Genomic DNA, 26,078 nt, shown 5'->3' with positions numbered 1-26,078 from the left:
CATAAAACATTTGCATGGGGAAATTTAATTATTGAATTCAGTAATCAGACAAATTTATTGGATCATTGGTGCAAGATCCATCATCGGCAGAGCTGTGAAAGAATGAGTTATCTGTGTGGGATTTTGTAGTGAACTTTCTAGACAAAAAAATTATTTACTTACTTAACTCAGTTGCAAATTCAAAAGTGTAGAAAATCTTCTGATGATTTAAAAGTAAATGATTCAGTGCCAGTGAAAGACGATAGCTTACGATCATTTAAATAGAAAATGGAAAGAGTTTTGGACACTTTTGAGGGCGGTGAGTTATGCAAGAACAAGATAATTGAAAACTACAGCTGGAGAAATGAAAAGAACAATTTATAAATTGGTTCAGTAATCTATCGATTCTTATGCAATGTGTGCTATAATTTTGAAAATTTTTTGTGTTTTTATTACAGAAAGTATGATTGCGAGTTCCGGAATGTATATAGTCTTCTTTATACCTGTTCTAAAATCTTCCTTTTGTGCATCATTTGGATCCATTATGTTATGAATTACAGAGTCTACGAAGAAGGAGGCACCGTGCGTATTAACTTTTATTTGTATATATCATATACTCTTTTTTTATACATTGTTCACTTTTGTAAATACCCTGCACAATAAAATGTGTGTTTGAGAGCTTCGGAGCTTCTTTTAGCAAGAAGTAATTGTAAATGTTTAGTTCTCTCTCTACACATATATTCAGAAAATGAAAAAAAAAAAAAAAATCTTAAAAGACAAATTTTGAAAACAGAAAATGGTAGATTCACACTAAAAATCCTGAAGCTAAAATTACATTTACATCCAAGAGTAAGAAGTTTGTTTATTTTTAGTTTACATCCAAATTTGGAAATTTATTATTGGAAAGAACCCGAAGTATGAGATTTCTAATGATTAAAACTTGTTGGAAGAAAATCATTGATCAATCATATCTTTCTCTTAATCCTTTGTGGTGCACTAACCTTTAAATTTTAATCTCACATAAAAAAAATCGTAGATAACCTATATAGGCCTATATAAGTACACAAATTAAATTTCGCAAAGACTGTACTTATCATTTTGATTTTGGGGATGTTCCATCACCTGAAACACTGCGGTGCTAGAACTCTGGAAAGTATGACTAAGCAAGAATTGCAGTGAAGTGTGATAATCAGTATAACCTTTAGAATTTGAATAAAAAAAAGCACTATGTTATACCTGTGTACTTTTAGCACGATGCAAGGTGTACCAGAAGGAAGTATGCTTAGAATCCAATTTTTATGCAATATTTTAAGTATTTTTTGGTATTTAGTAAAAATTTAGTCGTTCCCTCTGAGTCATTAAAAAAAAATCTATAGTTATATTTAAAATAAAAATAAGCTATAGTATATATAATAAAAAATATTTACACAATTATATAAAACAAACATCAGTGAAACTTAAAATAAAAAGTAAGAAACTCTGTGCTGCTCTAAGTAAAGATTGCAAAGGCTACATATTTAAAAAAAAATAAAGCCCTAAAACTTCAGACCCATAATCAGAGTTGGTCATTTCCAAGAACTGATCCTCCCAAACACAATTCTTTGAATTTAGCTCATTTTTCATGAAAAAAGAACAGGAAATATAGACAAGTGTTCTCTTTCCTGCATAGCGTCCCGTTGAGTAACGTCCCGTCGGAGCAATGTTCCAGCTAATGGGACAATAAATTTTATTCAATGATTATAAGTATACTTTCTTGATGAAAAACTTAAAAACACATAGAATGAATAGTTTAAGATAAAGTCAACAATAACATTTTAATTATTTTTCTCAGAATTATTTTTTACTAGAAAAAAAAATTTACAAAATTAATTGAAAAAAAAATAGGTTTTTACATAGCGTGCTATATCTGTAAATTATGGATCAGCTTGATTTAAATTGTCATCTATTATTAAAAAAGAAGGTTAAAACTGATTCTTAACCTCTAACTTACGGGCGGTACAACTGTTATACTAGAATTTTTTTTTTACCTTTCCTTACAGCTCAGTATAACTGCTGTACCAGCAATGAGTTTGAATCTTGTTCCTCTAATTTAACTTTCCAGCTGAACTCTAATTAGCTCGTAAAATCTCTTCCCTTTTGTGTCACACCCCTTAGGGTCAGGAGATTTCGTCCAGCAGTTGCTAAAATCATTGCTGGTGCTAGTAAGTCTTGTAAACCCTGCTTTTGCAGCATTTTTTCTTTTAAATAACATTCCTAAGAGGTATGGAATGAGTTTGCATAATTTCATTTGTGAATAGTACTCGATTGAAAACTTTCATCTTTTCCCCTGTTTCTTAATTTCTTAACTATAAAAATTCCTTAATATTTTAACTTAATATAATTTTGTAACTTTATAATAATATATGTTTATAGTTGTGCCCATCTATTCGTCTAAATATTTGTACCAAGAATTTACTACACATTTGAACAAGAAGAATTACCTGAAGTTTCATTTCTGACGGAATGGTAATATGAAGGTAATCGGCACCCTAGATAAATTGTTACTTCTTTGCTCTCATTCGTCACAAACAATGCAGAAAAACTAAATGGAACCTCAATTTTTTTTTCACTCTGACATTATATTTTACATTGAAAAGTGACAAAGTACTTTGTTTGTCTCCATGCCCCCTCCTTACTAAAGCCTTGGGCATATATACTTCCCAGTCACTAATGTATTAGTCTAACATAGTATTAAAGAATCCACAACTTAAAACTTTTTTCAGCTTTAAATTTTATTACTTGAACTGGATATATTCCTGTTACAAATACATTTAGGTTTTGATTTTTAAGTAAGCTGCCAGTTTCACCATTATTTTTCATAATTTATGAAAACAATTGATTTAATAGTTTATAATTAATCATTCATTAAAAGTTATAATTCTAAATTTAAAATATTGAAACAGGTTGTTAAAATCTATAAAAATAATAATTAGTAGTTTTTCTATATCAGAAGAGAAATATTAAAATCTTTATACCTTCATTTCAATCTACTGAGAAGTTATTAGGCACTTAAAATATTCCAGAAATATTTGTATTGAAATAAAATAAAGCAGCTGTAGAAAAAAGTCAGGAATTCTGGATTTAATTTTAAGCATTTCTGAAAGATAATCTGAATCAGCTGCTAATAAAAAATACTTGTATTTAATAAGGAATGCTGATCATTTAGAATGCCATATATGTTGTTTTAACTTTATTGTTTAGTTTATATATTGTTTAGTTTTTTGCTAACTACTTTTCAGCATAATATTATCCCAATGTAATCTCATGTATCGAATTCTAAGTAACCATATCTAATCATAATTTTTTAAAATTAATTGTCTTAAATCTGGTGATTACCTACGTATTTATTTTTCTGCAAAATTTTAATTTTGCAGAAAAATAATTTTTTCAAAATATCTGCAGAAAAATAATTTTTTGTTACAATTCAGTTATTGATTGTCTGTAAAATTGAGCACAATTTTCAAACTGCATTGCAATGAGCAATTGAAATTATCAACCCAAAAAAAAAAATCACTATAAATTATAAGAATTGACAATTGAATAGGAAAATATTACTAGTAATTATATTAAAAACCATTTGAACAATATTAGGAATAAAAATTATATTCGACTTCTATTAGCGCAATATATTAATACTAAAACATTCAAAGATATTTTATTGACGAAACAGCAGATGGTCGTTATATGTGTTATACACAAAAAATAGTAATATATTTAAAAAGGAAATAAAAACAATTAGGATCTTTATGCATGATATATAAATCGACATATTTTATCAAAATTGATGGGTTAGAAGAATAACAAAATAAAATTCACAATGATGTGGTCAAGCTTGATAAGAATTAAATTTACAGCTTCAGTAACGCTTGAGAAATTTATTTAATTACAAATATAATTAAAAAATTGACAATATTTTGTTTAATGTGCTAAATAACAATACAACAGCTATCCTATTTACAATTTATTTAATGTCATAATATTTAATTCAATACTTTCTCATACAGAATTAGTAAACTAATATTTCAGAAAAAAATAAAACTGCGATAAAAAGCTTTTACTAGGGTTCAGACGTTGTAAAACCGCAAAAAAAGCAACCTGGTTACGGAGAGGCCAATCACTACTACGGGTGTACAAAATTGAAAGGTTATTTCCAACAATCACCTTTAAAAGAAGGGGAAAGCATCTTCTAGCTTTTTTCACTAAATGCCCGCATTCAAAGTAACGTTTCTGAGTTTGGTTTCCCGAAGCTTAAAGGTAAAACATTTTTTCCCTTTTATAGTTGAATTCAATCATTTTAGAAGCAAGTGAAGTTAGATTGTTCCATGTAGTGGAACACTGTGCCGCAAAGGGCTAAGGATTTGGAAATTATGTTTATAAAATGAAATCCTAATCATGGTTAATTACAGATCCAACATAAATCTGCAAAAGACGTGTTTTGATGTTCGATACAAAATATTTTATATTTTCTTCATGTATATATAAATTTTAGTTGGAATTTAAGATAAGTGAATTCATTGAAAATATGAAGATGAAAGATGCCAGGATAACTAAAAATTTACTCCTTTACCAATAATTTAATTTTAAATAATGTATATAGTTCCTGTAAATTTTAATAAGAATATATGGCTGATAAAGCAACTGGGAATTCCTGCAACTCTAAACATATGCAACATGGTCAATGTTACTTAAATGAAAACAGTGTAGGCATCAATTTCCTCATAAATTTTCAAATTATTATTTTCAATCAAATTTGTTCATTTTTTTTTTCATTTGAACAATATTTCCTTTGAAAAAATTATGAGTGTCAGGAAAATAACATATTGTGGTTTATAACATAAATATGATTTATTTTACTGAAAATTTTATTCATATAAACAATGAGGTCAATTGTATCCTTTATAAATAAGTGCATTATAATTATATGTTTTATTGTTATACATGTACTTCTTATATCTATAATTAACAGCAAAAACAGATAATGTAAGAAGAGCTTATGAGTCATTTGTTTGCATTTCAAGTTTACTGTGAAATCAGCATGTAAAGTAACATTAGCAAAGAATCATTTTGACTTACTTGCAGATGTAAAAAATGGTGTACAAAGGTATCAGTTTGTATATGTAAAAAAAAAAGTTACCCCCCCCCCAAAAAAAAAAACCATATTGAATTTGATATAACTATTCAAATTCCAAATCATTCTTTTTAGAATCAAATCACTATAAATATTTTCAAACACAATATTTTTTTCTTTCTTAGAGTGCTGATCACAAATCCTTCATTCACTTTTTTTTATATCTCTGACAGAGGCCAAAATGTGCACCTTATTTGTAAAAGCAGCAAAAATTTGTTTAGTATTCAATTGCAGCATATCTGATGCACATTTAGACAGAAAAAATTCATCAAATTTCTTTTTTTCATATCTGAATTCTGAGATTATTTATTTATTTATTTTCACATCCACATACAGTGGTTGACACATATAATCAAGATACAATTATTATAACAATAAACCATTTCAAATCTAGTCAAAAAGCACTTAATTTTTTTTATTTTGATTGATTTTTATAGATATATGTAAGAAACTTTCAACATTCCTTTTTACACAAGTAATAAAAAAAACTAGGGATTCTTTTAATTAATCTTTCAAGTTAAAAAAAGGTTGTTTTATTTTATACATACAGTAAACTTTTTACAGCAAAAAGTTTACTGTATGTATAAAATGGATTATTTCTAGTACTTGCATACAAATGGGTGGCCAATACCAAATGGGTACAATCACAATTAAAATTCAAACTTGTGCAAAAAAAAAAAAAATCTTAACAAATTAGTGAAATAAAAAAAGCAAGATTTTATTTTTCATGTGATAAATACATATAAGAATGATAAGTATATGTAATTTAAGCAATGTAAATAATAAATAAGAAATGAAGTAAACTTACATTCATTGAACTTATATCCAAATCCCTCAAAAGTATTGGGAAATTCATCACAGATGTTCTTATAACACAGTTCGTCATCACTATCATATGGATGTTGATCATCAGCTGAAATTAAACACTTTATTATATTTTTATTTAACTGTCACATTTCTTAAAAAATTAAACGACTTTTAAAAATTTGTTTTATTAAAGAATTGTGTTATATAAAGTTTGACAAATAAACAAATAATGAGGCATTTAATTAAAATTTATATACGAATTTTACAATCTTTTGATAATTATTATTTGAGTATATCTTACATGAGTCCTGCGCTATCTTCGCTTTTCCAGTGTCATCCATTAAGTTGGAAGTAAAGAATGGAATCTGCAATATAAGTTTGATTTAAATATGCAGAAAGGCATTAAAAAATAACTTTATAAGAGAATAACAAATCTAAAAATTTACTAGAAATTTGTAAATCCACAATGACAAAAATAGTGTTATTCCCAAACGAAACAACTTAAAGCCAATATATTATTGAGTGCTTCTAAGAGTTATTGAAGAAAAAATTATCGAAAACGATGGCTTATCGAAGCAGTACAACTTTCAACGAATCAATCCCGAAATCAAAACAGCGGTAAACAGCTGCTTCGCAGAAAATGACTCGAATGAAAATAAAAATATGAAGCAATGAAGGAAGTTATCGCACCCCTCGCTCAAGCTCTGTCAAAAATGTACACAAAATGCACGCAACATTAACATCACGCAAATTCAATCAGAACAAAACGGAAACTAACTTTGCTTAGAATTAAAGTGAATTCAAGAATGTTTTAATTGGTAGTCTTTGGTCTTTTTCAAGGACAAATTTATTTCTTCAACATTGTTCGAAATTTAACAAAGATTTTTCTCAAGATAATTTTGACGGAAACTGAAATTCAGATTTAAGATAGAAGAAATATCATATTTTAAGAATAAAAAAAAGTATAAGAGAAACCAAATTAATTTCATTTAGTTTCATTTAATTAAAGAAAAAGGAGAAGTAAATATAAATAAAGTTTTATTTCAGTATGATTTTTTTTTTGTAGAAATGTCTTTGGAATCCAATATTTGCTAACGATAAATTTAGTAACACTAAAGAAAAGAAATATAAAAAGTAACGGAAATACATTTGGCAACCTTTTCGCTTATATAAAGGTAAATAAACATGGCAGATTCCATGCCGCCGGATTCTGAAGATCATTTATTAGAAGAAGACTATTACGCTTTCCTGAATTTAAGTAAAGATGTAAGTATTGGTATCAGTTTATTCATTTATATTTAATTCATGTAGCTAAATGCATACTACACCATTCTCCACTCTACAAAATTAATTACTTTTTTTGGCTTATGAATAATCCGTATTAAATTCTTAGACAATTTTTATGGTTATTTCATTCTTAATGGCGGAAAAAAAAAAATTCTTAACTGCAGACGGATTTTTATAGTATTTAATAGAATTTTCCTGCATATATTTGCAATTTTACTGTTTAAATTTAATTGTCTTAAATTTTTTCCCCTCATTTATAGTTATCTGCAATTATTGACCCAGTTTCGTATTTTCTCTTATTATATGTCTAATTATTATTGCCGAAGGCTTTTTATAAATTATATGTTGCTATGTAAAGTAATATTAAGCATTCTTTTTATTATCTGAATGAAAGGCCATCAAAAAATATTTTAAATCCCTTTCATATCCGAAGTGTTCCAAATCACCAATCGAAAAAGCCAAGTAATTGCGAAAAATTATCTTATGAAGCAGTCGAAGTTTTAAAAAAAATTTTCAATTTTAGTACCGAATTTAAATAAAGATTCGTTCAAATTTTGAAGCTTTATGGGCAGTGATCGTGCTTACTTTTAAATTTGAAAGTAAATATTCCTTTGATTCAGCCGCACGGTTCTTGTTATGAAGAATTATAAAAGATTTAAAATCCGGCGTTGTTTCAGATGGGCACAATAATGTTTTTTTATTTTTATTTAAAAAGGATATTATTGCGTTGTTAGTTACAGCTTTAAGAATTATTAATTTGTCTTGCACATTAAAAACAAGGAGTATAAATTATTTTTAAAAACTCAAATAAAGTAAGTTAAATTGCAGCTTTGGTACTATAGCATTTTAAATAAGGAATAGGCGTAATTATATATGTAAGCGTGATTTTTTTTTAAAAGCAGAAGGCAGTTTCGAAGCCAAGGAAGACGCTTTGAAATTTTAAGTTTGCTTTAATCCATCTTGGGAAGGGATAATTTGTTTACAAGTAGGTGCAGACAAGGCACATCCACTCGCAGTGCGGCCCAAGAGCAAAAAGACAAGAAGGGAGAGAAATAAATTATCTCTCGTCTTATATAACATGAGATTTTGATAGGGAAAATATTTTTCACAGTGCTTGTGTACTATTAAGATTCTGATAGGAATTTCTCGCACATGTAAATTCTGATAAGGGAAACACAGGAATCCTTTTTTTTAAAGAGTGTGCTTACTGGACATTTTTCTATCCCTTCATGTAGACTGTATGGAAGTGCAAATGTAAGCATTTTTACTAAGCTTTAGTTGAATTAAGTAGAAAAAATGGAATGGGATCAGGAAATAAGAGACTATTTTAGAATGAAGTTACTCTGGGCTAAATTAAGATAAAACTTTGGAAATTAATTAGAATTGAAATTAAAGTTTAAAATATCATTATATATATATATATATATATATATATATATATATATAATATGTATGTAAATGTAAATGTATATGTATAATTTAAAGAAACATCTTATGATTTTGCTGAACATGAGATTAAGAAACTAGTAGCTTTGATAGGTTATTGAAAGTAAGGAATTGGAAGATATTAGTAGGGATTAAGTATAACCGAAGAAAGAAACATGAAACTGAAAGAATTTTGGTCACTTGTTTTATTTATTCACTCCTTTTGGCATTGCAAGTCCCTTAAAAAAAACAATTCCTTTTACCTTCCCATATTTTTCAACAATCAATACCATACCAAAATATTAAAATAGTATAAAGTACGACAAAAAAATTCTGATAATTCCATTGAAATGAAGATTTAATATTAAAATAAAGAAAAAAAATCAAAAGGCAAGAAGGCAGATAAATATATTATTTGATTTATTATTCTAAATAATTAGAATAATAAATCAAGAAATTTGTGCATTAAGTGAAAAAAAACTTTGAAATTTTTATCAAAAATAGTGCTTAAGTCCTTTATTATTCATTATAATCTTACTTGAAAGAAAATAGATTTATATTTAATTAATTTAATTTTGAAACCACTAATCATTTGTTAGTTATCTTTAGTTCCTTCACAATTCATATAGGTGTAGAATTCAACAATAAACAGCATAGCTGAAAGGTTATTAGCAGATTTAGTTTGCTTGATTGTTTAGGTTACTTTCCTGCTACAAATTCATAGGGCACATTAAAATAAATTTCAACTGAAAAAATAAAGAATTATTATATATTATCAAAATTTTGAAAAAGAAATGATATGCGATATTTAAAAGATATTGGAAATGAAATATTTTATGTAGGTGAGACATGCAACTTATTCTTTCATCTATGTTTCATCCATAATGATTTCAAAATACATGTAGCATTAAATTGCAAAAAGTAACTTAAATCTAACATATTTGTTTAAATTCTGAGAAATATGGCAGTTGTGAAAAATACATTTAAATTCTGTAATTTTCATTATATGGATATTGAATTATAAAGGGCAAGTAATGTTGGATTAGACTAAAAATTTAAATAAAAGAGTGCTGGCACAGATTTTCTCCTGGTTATCAGACTTCATTTAAAATTTATGAGATTTATTATAAAATATTTTTTGCATTACTTAGGAAGCAGAATGGATGCTGATTTAGATAAAATAAAGTTTTGAGATGCATGTTAATATTTCACCAAGTATTTTTTAAAAGATTAAAGCATATATGGCGCAGAAATCATAATATACTTATCATTGCATAATATCTCCTTTCTTTATTATTAGATGATTTTGATTTTTGCTTTCTTTGTTAATCAAATAGAATAATTCTGGTTACACAAAATGGAAATGAAAAGAATTATTTTTAAAAGTTTTATTATAGTATCCTTCTGATTATTCAAGTAAAAATATTTCTTTTTCTTTATATCAAAATTTTGTGGAAATATTTTGTAAAGAGATATCAAAACATATACAACATTTTGACCTACTTCATGCTTCCAATTATAAAATAAGATATACTCATTTAATAGTAAGCTAGAAAGAAGAGATAAAACTGGAAAGATAACCAAAATTTTTATTTTTAACATCCTGATTAATCATATAGTTTAAAATCATGCAATAAATATGTTAAGAATATTAAATTTAAATTAAGTTTTTCTCTTGCATGTTTCTCTCCTTTTAGATTTTTCTTATCCTTATGATTTTTCAATCTTCTATTTTCAATAATCTATAGCATTATTAAAAAATTATGTATTGGCATCTGTTTCTCAATGTGTCCAATTTAATTTTCATTTCTATAGGCAACTCCAGAAGAAATCACAAATGCCTATCGGCGGCTTAGTAAACTTTATCACCCAGATAAGCACAGAGACCCTGATCAAAAGAAAAATGCTGAAATTCTATTTAATAAAACTAAAATTGCCTATGAAGGTAACCATCTGCAATTTTTAATAATCTGACTCAAATTTTATTTGTAGAAGCAAATTTAAAAATTAAAGAATGATTATATTATTATTACTATTTTTAGTGTTAAGTGATCCTCATCAACGAGCTATATATGATACTCTAGGTGTTAAAGGTTTAGAAACAGAAGGATGGCAGGTGAGTAATATGAGCTTATAAATTTTCTAAATTAGTACATTGGTGAAGCATTATCTTTTTTGTATATAATTGTTAAAAAATGAATATGTATTTTTTATAAAAGAATTTAATTCATATTTTCAGTTTGTTTGTTTTATTCATTTCAAACTGTTAATAAATTTTTTAAATATTTTTATTACATGAAAATTATGTTTTTTTTTAAATTATTTTTAATGATAGTTTAAAAATGGCTAATATTTGAGAGCAAAATATATTTTTTAATTGCTTTTCAGTTCTGAATATAACAAATATTATTTTATAAAAATGTAAGATCATAAAAATTTATTTTTTAATTTTCATCTTAATTCATTATAGTATGTATACAAAAGCTCAGTGGAGCAGAGTTATTAAGTGATTTTTTTCAAATTTACAAAAATCGGATACAGGCGATGTAAATTGGAATTTAAGATTTGTTGTCTTTTAAACTTAATCTAAAAAGAAAGTTTATGGTCCGATTTGTACATAAAGTAGTGAATTATTGTACTTACAGTTTTCTCTTTATTTTCATCATGCTTATAATTTAGAAAATTTATTCTCAAACAATGATCTAGTTTTGCTTTGAGTTGCAATTTATTTGCATTACAAATGAACTGACATTAATTTTTTTTAAAAATTTATATTATGTATCAGATATATATATAAAGCAAAATATTAGTCTTTAAAATTTGTTCATTTTTACAGTGTAAGTGATAATTAAAAAATATAACAGAGGTATGCACAGTATATTTACTTAGATATAATTCAGTATGATTGTTTTGATATACTTTTTTTCATTCACATAGATTGTACAGCGTACAAAAACGCCTCAGGAAATAAGAGAAGAATACGAACTTTTATTAAAAGAAAAAGAAGAAAGGAGAATTCAGCAAAGGACAAATCCAAAGGTATTTTTTTAACAATTTACAAAATGTTTCACATGATTATAGTCATAGGGATATTATAGAAAAGATTTTATTCAATATTGACTAATGTAGAATTTTGTGTGTGTGTGTGTTTGCAAGTTAGCCTTAGGAGTTTTCAATCATTATTGTTTTGCTTCTTACAGTTGCTGAAATGTTTTTATAATTTCCAAAAATTGTTTAAAATGCAAACAAAAAAAAAATATTTTCAACTATATACTTCAAATTGGATGATGTTTCTTTAGGATTAAAGTAAAACTTTTTTCTATCAGTGACTGATTTCTTAAAAATTTCTTTTAATGGTCTATAAATTAAAATAACTCAATGAGTAAATTGTTCTTATGCATTTTAATGACAAAATTTACCCAAGATTATAATGTAGAATACAAACTTTGGCAAGGAAACTTTTGAAGAAGGAATACACACACACACACACATAATAAAACCTTAATAAGTTGTCACTCCATTTAAGTCATTTTACTTTAGTCCCAATGAGGTCTTATAAACAATAATGTAAAATAATCTTAATAAACATCAGATTTAACTCTATTCCAGCTAACTTATTACCCTCATAAACTGCCAAAAGCATATCTTTTTTTCTTCATTTTTCATGCCATCATGTTATCTTTTTAGTCTCACCCCTTCAGTAAGAAGGCCAAACCTTTATGGGGAATTTTCAATTGCATTTATCAATTCCGCAAAACACATGTAGGTTCCTTTAGTAGCTAAGCATATCTTTACATACAACACCTGTTTTGGGGATTTGACTTTTTTGAATTTTTTTGTGCATGTGTACTATTCTTCTCACTGCTAATCTTTCAAAGTTATAACTTGGTCAAGTGTAGACATTTTTCTTGTCAATTTTTTTTAATGGGACTTCATTTCATAATGAGTAATCATCACTATTAGAGCTATTTTTTCTCTCAGTTTGAGGGTTCAATTGCATTTTTAACATGCCAAGAAAACAGAAATTTAACCTTATTATTTTTTAAAGGAAAAAAAAAAGACCATTGGAAATATCAATTGATTTTTTTTTTAATTAACTTGACTTAAAAAATCAAACATTTTGAAAACAGCTGTTACCAAAGAACATCATATTCCTAGAACTACATTAAATGTTATTTTTTCATCAAAATGAGGTATTGAAGTAGCTGACTGCTAAGACAAAAGAAAGAGAATGTGAAAATTGTTGACTTAATCAAGGAGGTTTAAGTTTGATGACTAAATCATGCCAATTTCTACTGTGATTTTTGGGAGAGGGGGGGAGGCCATGGAAATTTCTGAGGATTTAGCATTAAAGATTTTGATTCAGCAATATTTGGCTGGATCATTTCAAAGACTGACATGTCCTTTCTTTTAAAATCATTTGCGAGCAACTGGTTGGTGATCTACAGAAGACTGGAAGAACAATGGTTTCAAGAAAATTTTATCTAGGTTTAATACATCAAATTTTTTAAATCTTGATGAAACTTGTTTATTTTATCTTCTTTTGCCTGATCTGTCATTTAAGAGTGAAATGCACTTCTGGAAAACCAAGCAAACAATGCCTAACACTTCTGATGAGTGGAATTAAGAAACTAAAACTGCTTGTGATATGTTAATGCAAAAAGTGACTCTGCTTTTAAAAGGTTAAATCTCTTCCAGTTGAAAATAAAACAAATTCAAATGCATAGATGACTATAATAATTTGAGAAGGGCATATTTGTAAACTTCTCTCAGTTTTCACATCAGAAAAGAAATGTTACCATCATTGTCTGTAACTGTACCTCTCACACCCAACTCGAAAATTTTAAAGCAATTTAAATTGTTTTCCTTCCCCCAAATGTAACTGCACTTCTTCAGCCTTTAGATCAAGGGATAATTCATGATTTTTGATGAAAGTACAAAAAATGCTTGTAGAGGATTTGATAAGAGCATTGAATAAGAACAAGAAAAAAGTCAAAAGTTTGGGTTTTAGTTGCGAATGAAGAAATGAAAACCCCTAAGGCATGCAACATTCTTTGAAAGATATCCAAGATTCCCTTTCCCAAGTCTATACGTGTTGAAGGAATTCCTATCAAAATCTCGTAATAAAATCACTGAAAGGAGAATTTTCGGTTTCTTTTGCTCTTGTGTTGTGATATAGGCTAACATATCTCTTATTGTTTTTTCTCTGTACAAATTATGACTCCCAGGACTAAAGTTTTAAAAAAAGTTTCATCTTTTCAGCCATGTACTCTTAAAATATGATTATATATATATACATATGTATATTGTGTAGATAAGTTAAAATGTATGCTTTAAGCTTGATTAGCATTTTCTAAAAATATACTTAGAAACCAATTTTTGATTCATGCTTAGTAAAACTAATAGAGTATAATGAAATGTTTAGTTGTATATATATTTTTTAAAACTTTTAGAGATGTTTTAAACTAATTATTCACTTAAAAGTAACAACAATAAAATAAATAAATAAAAAGACAGAATTTATATACTATAATTAACTCAATTTGTGTCTGTACAATAATTCACTCAATTTGTGTCTGATTAAAATCCTGTAGTGCAGCCTTTGAAAAATAAATAAAAAGTAAGAAAGAGGTAATGTAACATTTCTTAGAGGGTGCTAAATAAGCCATTGTTATGATAGATAAAAATTGATATGAATAACATTTCTTCTCAAAAAAGAAAAAAGAAGTAAAATGTATATCTATGCTCATTCCTTCAATTGTGAAAGTTTTCTAGGTTTTAAAAAAATACTTTTTTACCCATTTATCAAATTATTTTCAATTTGATACAGCTGTATTATTTAAAATTATCTTTCATTTAATAAATAAATGTTGTAATTCTTCTGTTTAAATAAATTGTAGTATCAAGATTTCAAACAGGTATAAAACTCCAACATAATTCTGCCCTACTCTTATTTTGATTCATATCTTTTTATTTTGAACTTACTATAAATGTTTCAAAAATTCCTGATTAGAAATAATTTTATTTTTTATTTTTGCAGTAATGATATTATATTTATTATCATATATTAATTTTTTTATCATATTGTCTCTCACTATGTTCTCTTTCTCTGTAGGGAACCATAACTATTGGCGTGAATGCAACAGATTTGTTTGAAACATACGATTTTGATACAGGGTATGTTTCAGACAGTTTCTAAGTTTATATTACTTTGTGTTTTTGTTAAGATAATATTCTAATTATTTTCTAATATAAAAACTAATATTCATAACAAATAGTGATTCATATAGTATTATTTATATTTCTAGGACAATAAATCTATACATTTTCTTGGGAACTACTGTATTTGAATGTGTATTTATATAACAGTCTACTTATATTATATTTGACATATTGTATGTTTGTATATATAATTAATTATATATTTGTATATACAATGTATAGTATTTTATACTATTACCCAAGAGAAATAGAAAAGAAGTGATTTATTTATTTTTAACTGTCCATTCTATGTTATATAATGATTTGATATTAAAATATTTTATTTTATTTTCTATTAATTATTACAAATACTAAAGACAAATGTGTATGTGTGCATGCATGCATGCCTTAGAACATTTTTGTTTAAAATTTTAATTAATTAGAAATTTTGACATTTTTTTCTCCCTAATTTCCGAAATCCATGTTCAAGGTTCAAATGTTTGACTTATTTTTTCTTGCTGAATAAATTCGTCTAATACATGCTTTTAATAATAATAATAAAAAAAATTAATATTTTTACAATTACAATTAATTACCATGAAGTGGTGGAAAATTTTTGTTTCAATGTTTTCAAATGCTACAGCTATATTAGTGTAGTGCAGCTTAGCCAGAGCTGGCTTTTGTGGAATAAAACACAAACTCAAAATCAAGCACTGCTGATTTTTTTTCCTGCAGTATAACTGAAAGCAGCTATAGATAGAAAAAGCTAGAAAATTAGGCAGCATAATGAAGAGAATGACTTAAGACTTCAATAATAGTATGCCCATGAAAATTTAAAGTTTGTTATTGTTTCATATCCTTGAGAACAGCAGAGCCATATCAAGTCTATGAAATTTAAAATTTAAAAATATTTTGCTGAGGAATCCATTAAAACAGTCTTCAGAAATTTGAATTAAAATTTGTAGAAATTATTAATCCTGGCATATCAACTAGTTACCATAGACGGCTAGTTTATTATTATTATTGTTCATACTTATATAATTTTCTGAATATATATAATGATTTATTGCTTGTTTTCTGGAATCATTGTCGCTGTGTTTTAAAATATTACAAAAAACATCTCTTTAAAAATTTATATAATATACAATATGATTTTTAAATCCATGTTTGCATAATTGTGATTTTTTTTGGGGGGGGGAGGATTTGCTCTTACTATGCCCTTATATATTTTCCAATCTTTTTTTAAATTGTAAATTATTTATATTAATTTATTTTTGTAAAAAAAAAAAATCGTTCTAAATGTTTTCAGTCTACATACATTCAAATATTATATTAAAAAAGTGTTATTTTAAAATCATATTATTTTTTGGTAGTTTGAAGCTAATTTGTTCTATCTATTTGCCTAGATTTAAAAAGTTGCTGGGTGATTTTTTTTTCTTTTGCTTATCATACATTAATTTATATGTAGGAAAGGGTAGGTTGATTGATATTCCAATAATTTTGAAAAATCCAAATTCATTATAAAGGATGCTATTTCTCTTGAGGGTTATTTTTAATTTATAGAAATCTTTATTTTCTTTTTGTCTCAGATTTATAGATAACCAAAAAGGTTTATGAAGTTGTATTTATGCGAATGTGTTCTGAATTTCAAGTATTCACTAACAATAAATGAAACCAGGAATTTCAACAAAATTCTACCCAAATTAATTTTTACTTTTAATATTCATTTTTTTTACAAGAATAAATGTATTTTTCCTTTCCCTATGTTTTTAGTATGTATAGAAGTATATACCTATCTTTGATAATTTAGAAATTAATGGTCTGCAAGTACAGTACACATCATTTATATATGTACTAATTTTATTTATATATGTTTTAATAATTTTTTTTTTTTTTTCCTTTTTAGCTTTCCAGTAATTGAAATTAATGCTATGTCTATATCTCAGTCAGTTGAAGCTCCCTTAGATACATCTGATACATTGACCTTAAATGGAAGCATTGCTACTCAGAATGGCACAGGTGGTGGTAATATAAATTGCTCATGGAAAAAAGTTGTTTCAGCTAAATCTTGGTTAGAAGTAAGTAAAGTTATTTATTTATTTATTTATTATTTAAGTTAAGTTATTTATTATTAAGTCATTAATTTTTTGTATTCCATTTAAAATTTTTACATTGATATTTATTAATAAATGTTTTATTCTGATATATTATTTATTTATTTATTTTATGATAATTATTATTTTTAACAGATAGTTATTAACTGATTATTTTATTTATTAATTAATTATTATTATTATAAAGTGTTTTTCATTTAAGACTTTTTTGAAGTGAGGTTTAAATGAAGGATTAATGAGGTAGCGTAAGTATGTTAATAATTAGTATATACCTGAGAATGATATATATATTGAATGAAGGTGTAATTATTAATATAAATTCTATTTTTTAATGGCATTTGTATTTTAATCAGTGTAATGTCCTTTTTTAAAAAATTCTTTTATTTGATTTCTATTTTTCATGTTTATAAGGATAAAATTTTACAATTGTCTTTTCATTCACTTTCTCAAATACTAAAGTCCTGAAATTTAGTTCAATAATTAGCTCTCAGTAACAATAGAATATTTTAATAATTTTAGAGCTTTTGATTATCAGTTAGTGTATTAATTTAGTGAAAAAATAGAATATGTTACAGAGGCGGCACTGTCTAAAAATTAATTTTAGAAATATTAATTATTGAATTTCATGATATTTGTAACTGTGAATTTTAAAATAAAGGTTAAAAAGAGAGAATCAGTAAAAATAAAAGAAATGAAAAAGTTTTAATTTTTGCTTTTATCAGCATACTAAAAAGTAGTAACTGTTATTTTTTTTAATCAAAAATTTAAACAAAACTCATGAAAGCATGAAGTGCAGAAAACAATTAGAGAAGGCCATTAGATTACTATATCATACAAAATAAAAATACTCAATTTTTAAGAATTAAAATATGTTATGAATTTTATTATTTATTATGAATTTTTCCTTGGAGCATTTCCTTTTTTAACCTTTAAATTTTATGTGTGTGTATATATATATATATATACACACACTTTATTTTTTTAAGTTCCCTGATAAAATGTTTATCTCTCATCAAGTTTGCATGTGTGTTTTTATTAATTCTTTTATCTTTGGAAATTTCTGAATTTTTATTACATCTAAGCTAAATATATAAAAATCAAACAAATCAAAATTATAAATTTACAGCTCATGAACTATGATTTAAATTAAAATAAATCTGTCAAGAGGCTCCTTCCTTTTTTTTTATTTTTTTTATTTAGCATTCAATTCTATCAGCATATGAACAAAAAAGCATTTGCTTTATCTCTTAACTAGTTTCCTGGTCTAGCTATGACTGGCTGTCCCACTTTTTTCCCATGGCACAAACTGCATAACTTCATATGTAAAAGTGTAATATGTCTAAAAATATTTTCTGATTTCAAATGAATTCAATTTTTTATTATTTGAAATTACATTTATTTGAATGAAATATTTTGTTAAAACTAATATTATTTCTCTGTAAGAAGTATTACTTCAATTCTTTGCCATTCTTATTGTCTAAAAATGATATTTTTATTCTATATGTATTTTTTTAAAATTCTTTTAATAATCAAAAATGTGAAATGATTATTTTTGTTACATTTTATTAAATCTTTTCCTTTTCAGATAAGAATAAAATATCTTATTTCTGTTTAAAAGTTCTAAAAAAAAAAAAAAAAAAATCCATTTTAGATTTACCCAATGTACTTTACTTGGGCAATATTTTTTGTTCTTCATGCTTCATTCTGCAATGCATTTGTAATCGTTTCTAGAACTGAAATGTATAGCTTTTTATTATTTTTTTTATTCCTGATGTGTGTAGTTTATATATGAATAATGTTTTATAGGGTGGAATTGGAGCTGGAAATGGTTTGGTTTTGAATTTAAAAGGCTTTCGCACCTTATCAAAATACAGGTGAGTAAGTTGTCACTTAATTTTACTGACATTTTTAATTGTTTCATTATTTTATTTAATGAAATGCATTTTCAACATTAAACTATTATTATATTATACCAATTTAGCTGATTCCATGTGTACCTGGAAAATAGGAAATTTTACGCTATGTAGCCATCTATTCTCATTTTTTATTTTCTTTTGTTTTGATGACCTGTATTCATTTGTCTAATTGCTAAATGGTAACCTACTATATTTGGGGGGGGGGTGTTTAAGGTACATGGAGTGTAAGATTTTTTTGTTGTTGTTTATTTATTAATTTTTTCGGAATTTGTGAGTAGAGGTTTCTTTTAATCCAGTTGTTTATTATCATGCCTTATATACATACTTGTGATTCTGATTTTGATGATGGCTGTTGTTTAAATATTTCGGTCAAATTTCTATTTTGAATTTTTTTCTGAAACAAAAAGCGATTCAGGTTTGAAAAGCTTGAAGACTTGTCAATGGTGTCTACTGAAAGTAGATGTGCAAAATCTAACTCGCCTCTTATTCCATAATTCAAAATCTAAATCGCCTCATATTTCTTTGTATATCTTTAGTCACAAGAAATGTAAGAATCAACTGTTTAGCTCTCATTCTCTCATTAAACAGTGTATTTGTAACAACATCATGCATATTATATTAGTGCTATTGTTTTTATTTTAGTTGAATTTTTCTTTCTGTGATTGCAGTTTAACCATAGGTATTAAATTCCTCGTATGTGGTTAATATTCTTATATTATTTCAGTTTGAATTTTGATTGCAGTTTGTCTATATGGTTTTAAATTGCATTGAATCATAAGCATTGTTAACTATTGAATGATTTGTTTATATATTTTTTCTCATTGTTTCTGATAAGACCTAAATATTAAGTTCAAAACAAATGAACTGAATATTGGCTCATTACTTCTAATCCTATTTAATCCAGAGTGAATATTTTTACCATTACAGCTTTTAATCCTAAATTCTTTGCTTAAAAATGAAATGTCAGCTAAATAGTTAGTGTGGCAATTTGTTATGTACGAGAATAGAACCTGGGACCTTATGGTTTGCAGCCGAGTAACATGGCCACAATACAAAAGCAATTGCCCACGTAGTGTAGCTGTTAACTTGCTTATAAGCTTTCACCACATTAGAAATTATGTGACACAGTTTTTTTTATATAGATTTTGAAATTTACTGTATTATTTTCTTATTAATTGGTTTTGTAGCATTTGTAAATAGAAATTAAATTAAAATTACCAATTTCTCTCTCTTTTTTTTTAATAATTTATTTTATTTTAAAAGCTTTGGTACCTTGCAAACTTCCTTCCACTTTATGGAGTCAAGTGTATCCCCTGGTTTAGAACTTAGTAAGTATGCATATTGTTTTGCTTTATGCTAAATTAAAATGAAAAATCATTGTATTATAACAATTTTTTTTGGTTTTTGTCCTTTTAGTGCTAGCTCGGCAGCTTGCAAAAAACACAGCTGGCTACTTAACTATGAAAGGTGGATCGTCTTCTTCCGTTAATACCATGATTGTACATGATACAGAAAAAGGCCATTTTGTTGCTGGCTTACAAGTATGTAACATCATTTATATAAAAAATGATAACTTTAGATTCTGCAGCTTAGTGGCTTGTTCTGTTGCCTTTGATATATAAAGGTTTATATTGAAACCATATTTTTAAATACAGCCTTTTTTGTATATAAAATTGTTCGCATATTAAAACTGATTATAAGTGAAGCAACTCCTTTTCCATGTGGTTTGAAAATTTGCCCATTGCAGCATAATCATTTATTATTGGCACAGCCTCAAAGTAAAATAATTATCTAAAGTTTTGCTTAACTACCAAATTGACATTAATGTATCGTTTCTAAGCAACAATCTGCCGTTTCTAAATTTTAACATCATTGCAGCCTGATGTGTTTAATACTGCCCAATCAGAAAAAAGATGATAAAAAACTGAATATTTATATCTTTTTCTTTAAAAATTTTAGTGATTTGCTTTTATAGTTACATATATTTATTTAAAATATTTGTTTAAATGTGTCAAATTCTGAAAAAAGCAATTTTAAATTTAAATAATGTAAAATAATAGTACCTAACTGATTTAAATAAACATGTTCTCTTGAAAGTGCTGAAAAGGCATTTTTCCATATATATTATAACTATATAAATAATAAAAAAAGCAATTTGCAGTGAAAGATAAAAAATTCCTAACAGATCTAATGTTTGAGAAGAAACCAAGTTAGATATTTACAGAATTCCTCAAAAATATAAAATCCTGAAATAGTAATAGTTTTGTCTTGTATAATATCTGTTACACTGTTGTTTTATGCATATCTCATACGATTTCTTTTGCATTAAAAAATAAAAAACCTTAGGCACAGATTTTGCTTTTTCAACTAGCAAAAAGAAACTTATAAGATAGCTAAAGGTACAATTCTTTAAATTATTTATCATTAAAAAGATTGCTAGAATTCTATAGAATTATTAGCCCTTTTATATTTATGGAAATACTTATTTAATTTTATTTATACATTACTTTAATTTTTTTGAATTAAAAAAATATTAGTTATTAGTGCCTGTAGTCAAAGGGAGGGGGCAGAAATAAATATGTTGATTTGTTTGCTTTGAATTTTTATTCTTATTTAGTGTCAGATTTATTTATTATGTAAAATGTCATTTTATTTTTCCTCATATTTGATTCTTCATTTATAGTTTGGAATACAACGAAGTTTTTTTACAATAAGCTATACAAGGAAACTAGAAGATGAAGGGAGATTGAAAGGTTCTATTAAGTAAGATGTATCCCTACATTGTGTGAAAATGGATCAGATTTTAAGGAAAATTGTATTTAATGTTGCAATTTTAATTTTATTAAGATGTGAGGATGGAAAAATGTTTTTTCATCTTTCTGCTTAAAAATTGTTGACCATCTTAACATATTTTTTTTGGGGGGGGGGGGGCATTTAAGCTTAATTTGTAATTTTATTTTTCTGTTTCATTAGTTTATATTTTATTGGATTTATTTCCAAATAAAATGTTACAATAAACATTCTATGAAAATAATTGTTCAGTATGAACAATGAAATTATTAAACAATTATTTTATGAAAATAATTGTTCAATAACTTATCAACTGGATGCAAGAATATAAATCCATTTAGAAATTTTATTTTATATATGCTTATTCTTTGAAATAAAGGTTTTAAAATCCAGAATTAAAATTAACTTTTTTTTTTCTGTTTCATTCTTGATAAATTTTGTATTCTACTATGAAATCCCAAAATTAAAAACTGTTGATATTCTTTAACAAACATTGACTTACACCAAATACATCTATAAAAGATAAAATATTTTCTTATATTCTTAGAAATTCAGACTATTAGTGGTGTTTGTCAACATTCAGTATGCACTGATGGTGAATGTTAAATAGAAGTACTTTTGTATATTAAGGTAAAGATGCAATTTTTAAATTATTAAAGTACATATAGATATAGCTCAAAATAGGAGGAAAATAAAAGAACATGCTAATAAATTGTTAAATGCAAAATTAATAATGCATACTTAATAAAGAAAAATATTAATTCTAATAATAAGTTTAAAACAAATATTGTGATTAACAACATACAATCTATACATTTAATTTAAGAAGAGAAGGACAAAGTATGGAACAATTCTTTTGTTTCAAAAAGAATTGTTCCATGATTAAATACAGTTGTAAAACAAAGGATTATTAAGAAATTCAAAGTATCTTAACAATTTCAGTTGTTGCTGCAAATTAGATTGCATTATGCAAATTATGTAATTTTTTTTGTATGTTTATTATCGGAATTATAAATTGGAAGTGTATTATTGGAAACAGTGCATTTAATATACTGTATGTTCTTGATGCAGCAATTTATTTACAAATGTTTTTACTTAAGCTTTCTGTAATTTCAACATATGTTGTATGTTTTAATGATATAGTTTGGTTTTTAAAAAATTGAATTTTTGTCTTAGTGTAACAAAATATTTTTGTTCTACATTGCCATCAGTGCATAGGGAATGATGACAATTGCTGATATGATTGAGATACTGTGTTATTTACCAATCTGGAATCACCATAATATATTTGGGATGAACTAACATTCACTATCAAAGGTTGAAAGTTTTAAAAATTGAGACATTCACAATAATATATACACACACATACACGAATCTATACTTCTCCTATGTGTCACAATATATATAGTTATATATAGTTGATCTTTAAAATCAATACTTTAATTTCATACAAAAAATTATATAAATGTGTTCAATAAAAGGCTTATGCACCCCAATTTTTTTTTCTTCTTCCAGATTTGGTTTGTTTGGTGCTATTTTAGAATATGGATGCCAGAAAAAGGTATCAAAAAACAGCACAGTAGGTGCATCTATGATTCTCGGTGTGCCATCTGGTGTTACATTAAAATTAAAGTGAGTAAAAATTTTTTTTTTTTTAAATTGACCCTAAATGTTTTTTATACTTGTACTATAAATTGTTCATCATTTCTTGTTTATATTTTAATAGCATATAATGTGTGTGTAATATTATAAAGGATAAAACAGGTATAAAATAATCTTGAATACATATTTTGTTGATATTGTTGAACTTGAAGAAAAGAGTACTATTACCACAATATAATTTTCCAAATTAATTTAAAATTATATTAATCGAAATTTACTTTTATCTGTGCATTTTATCATTAACAGAAACTCTAGCACATTGATTATTAATCATAACTGGGAGATTTCCAGAAATTTTTGTTGAAGCTTGTAACTTGGTTGCATGCCTCGAACTTTAGAAGTCTTGATTTTGTTAGAAAATTTGGGGGGGGGGCAAAATATTACATTTTTCTTGTATGTTAAATAGGTGAATAATTCTGTGAAAGCAATTTTTAGCATATTCTGGAACACAATACAGTATGTGACAAATGGTGTTTCCGCCATTAAAGTTATAAATAATTTTGAAAAGATATGTAAAAAGAAATTCATGAAATATTTAAGTTTATTTATGTTGTGTCATGGAGTGTAATATAAATTAATAATGTAATTTGTGTATGTTTTGCATTTATAAGCGAAATTGATGTTAAATCAAGTTATTTCTGTGCATCATATTACCATACATTCTAAAAATTTGATGTCAGTATTTAGCATTTGCCATTTCTTACAAAATTCATAGCAGCTTATTTAGTTTTGCTAATTAGTTAATATGTGTTTTTTCTCTCTATTTTATTAAATATGTTTAAAAAAAACTCTGACTTTTTTAGAATTACACGGGCAAATCAGACTTTCCTTTTTCCAATTATGTTGTCTGAAGAGCTAATACCTAGTGCTGTTTTTTATGGAACTGCTGCACCAGTTCTTGGATGGTTTATTTTAAAAGTACTATATATAGATCCTTATCATGAACGTCAGAAAAGAAGGTACTGCATTTATTTTCCTTTGTAAAATAACATTTTAAAATTATCACACACTAACTATTTCTATGCTATGAAATTTAATCCTGATGATCTTGAATTTAATATGCTCTTTATGATAAGTATCTCTTTACAAAATATCATTTTTTTTATCTTGATTAATTGAATTTTGTTTAGGATTGCTGTTACTGTTATGTTTATGTTTTATGTTAATGTATAAAGTGCAGTCCTTATTTTTTAAAAATAGAATGCCTATAACTTGTCTTGTGAATAAATGGGCTAGTCATAATATATGTAAGGTCAAATAAGCAGTACACTCTTTTTGTATTGTTCAGCATTTGGTTTTACAATCTTCATTCATTTAAAGTCTAAAAAACAAACATATTCAGTAACATATTTTTTCCTTTGAATATTACAGATGAATTTATTAAACTAATCACTGATTTATTAAATGCTTCTCCTGTGAAAAAATTTTCTCTTTTTTTATATTAAAAAATCGTGAACATGTTTTTCATTTGATATATGTTGGTGTAACAAATGAGTAAATATATTTGTAAATAGATTTCTCAAACAAAAGGCATGTACCACTATTTTACATAATATAATAATAGTGTAATTTTTTATCATATAATTTTTTTAAGAAAAAGTATCTAGTGTTAAGTAAAATAGTGCCCCCTTCCCCCAATTTCTCTCATTTTAACATTGTACTAGATAATATTTCAGTTCAGGAAAGAAATAGAAATCTCATGAGTAAGTTTTTTTAAAAAAAGATGAATATATTTTTGAAAAAGGGATAACATTTTCTTTGCTTTTCTATACATTATACTTGACCTTGACTTGCATTGAAGTAAATAAAGGTTAAACCCAAAGTATATAAAAAAAAATGCTTGCAATGAAACAGGCTTATTTACTGCATTAATCCTCATCAATACAAATTTTAATATTTGTTATTATGCATCGTTATATACAATTTATTACAATATATAGCGTAATTATATTTTATTGTATTGAAAAAATTTCTTTTAAGAATTGTAATGAATAATGTTTAATATACAGAGTTAGCAAGAAATAAGTTACCCACTTCAGAGGGCTCTAAAATGCATTCTATTGGTCCAAATAAGATAAAACTTGTAGTACAGGTTATTCAGATGATGCACTTTACATTTATTAATTTTTAAAAAATTAGTACAAAAATTCACCAATAAATGACGCTGTAACTCAAATGGCATATATTTGCATATATTGAAAATGTGAAACATAGTTTGCATTACAGTGAAAATTACTATTACTATTTTTCTTTGGATAAAAAAGAAGGCATATTCTCACAAACATTAGTTTCTTCTCTGTTCGTCATGCCTATGTTGCAAGAAAAAGTGCTACTGGTGAAATTGTTCTACCAGAACCAACAAAATTCTGTTGCAGCTCTATAGGAATTTCGTTGTATGAAGCAGATACGAAGGAATCCAATGTCTCCAGGTGCCCTAAACTAGATGATGCAGAAATTTGAAAAAACTGGCGTATTCTTCCAGATAGAGGACAAATCGTGTTATTTTGCCATTTGTTTCTCGTGTTCTGGATATGCCATATTCAACTGTACGAAAAACCGTACAGCAAATTTTGCATTTTTATCCATACAAAATCAAGTCTGTGCCCCTGTTTCAGGGTGGGGACTTAAAGGTCTGTAAAACTTTTGCACTTCAGTTCCTTGCTTGAATGGTGGTTGCACAACTTGGCTATGGAACATTCTGTGGAGTGATAAGGCCCACTTTTTCCTCAA

At 26.1% G+C, this 26,078-nt stretch overlaps 2 protein-coding genes across 2 annotated transcripts in view; one reads left to right on the top strand and one right to left on the bottom strand.

The window, feature by feature from the left end:
• The window catches only part of LOC129991891 (cotranscriptional regulator FAM172A homolog), a 52,726-nt gene extending 45,991 nt beyond the window's left edge, over positions 1-6,735 (bottom strand). Inside the window, exons 1-3 of the mRNA XM_056098265.1 lie at positions 6,400-6,735; positions 6,255-6,318; positions 5,955-6,059 (exon numbers count right to left, since the gene is read on the bottom strand). Of these exons, the coding sequence (XP_055954240.1) occupies positions 5,955-6,059; positions 6,255-6,294 (145 nt within the window). The 5' untranslated portion in view covers positions 6,295-6,318; positions 6,400-6,735. The remainder of the gene's footprint in view (positions 1-5,954; positions 6,060-6,254; positions 6,319-6,399) is intronic.
• Positions 6,736-7,063: 328 nt separating this feature from the next.
• The window catches only part of LOC129957947 (dnaJ homolog subfamily C member 11-like), a 28,431-nt gene continuing 9,416 nt past the window's right edge, over positions 7,064-26,078 (top strand). Inside the window, exons 1-12 of the mRNA XM_056070185.1 lie at positions 7,064-7,219; positions 10,481-10,610; positions 10,708-10,781; positions 11,603-11,704; positions 14,781-14,842; positions 16,773-16,944; positions 18,787-18,854; positions 20,160-20,224; positions 20,313-20,437; positions 21,580-21,659; positions 23,202-23,318; positions 24,152-24,307. Coding sequence (XP_055926160.1) covers positions 7,139-7,219; positions 10,481-10,610; positions 10,708-10,781; positions 11,603-11,704; positions 14,781-14,842; positions 16,773-16,944; positions 18,787-18,854; positions 20,160-20,224; positions 20,313-20,437; positions 21,580-21,659; positions 23,202-23,318; positions 24,152-24,307 — 1,232 coding nt within the window. The 5' untranslated portion in view covers positions 7,064-7,138. The remainder of the gene's footprint in view (positions 7,220-10,480; positions 10,611-10,707; positions 10,782-11,602; positions 11,705-14,780; positions 14,843-16,772; positions 16,945-18,786; positions 18,855-20,159; positions 20,225-20,312; positions 20,438-21,579; positions 21,660-23,201; positions 23,319-24,151; positions 24,308-26,078) is intronic.

The sequence above is a fragment of the Argiope bruennichi genome, chromosome 2 (assembly GCF_947563725.1).
Source record: "Argiope bruennichi chromosome 2, qqArgBrue1.1, whole genome shotgun sequence".
Lineage (NCBI taxonomy): Eukaryota > Metazoa > Arthropoda > Arachnida > Araneae > Araneidae > Argiope > Argiope bruennichi.
The sequence above is the reverse complement of the archived record's forward strand: the minus strand, read 5'-3'. Positions and strand labels throughout refer to the sequence as shown.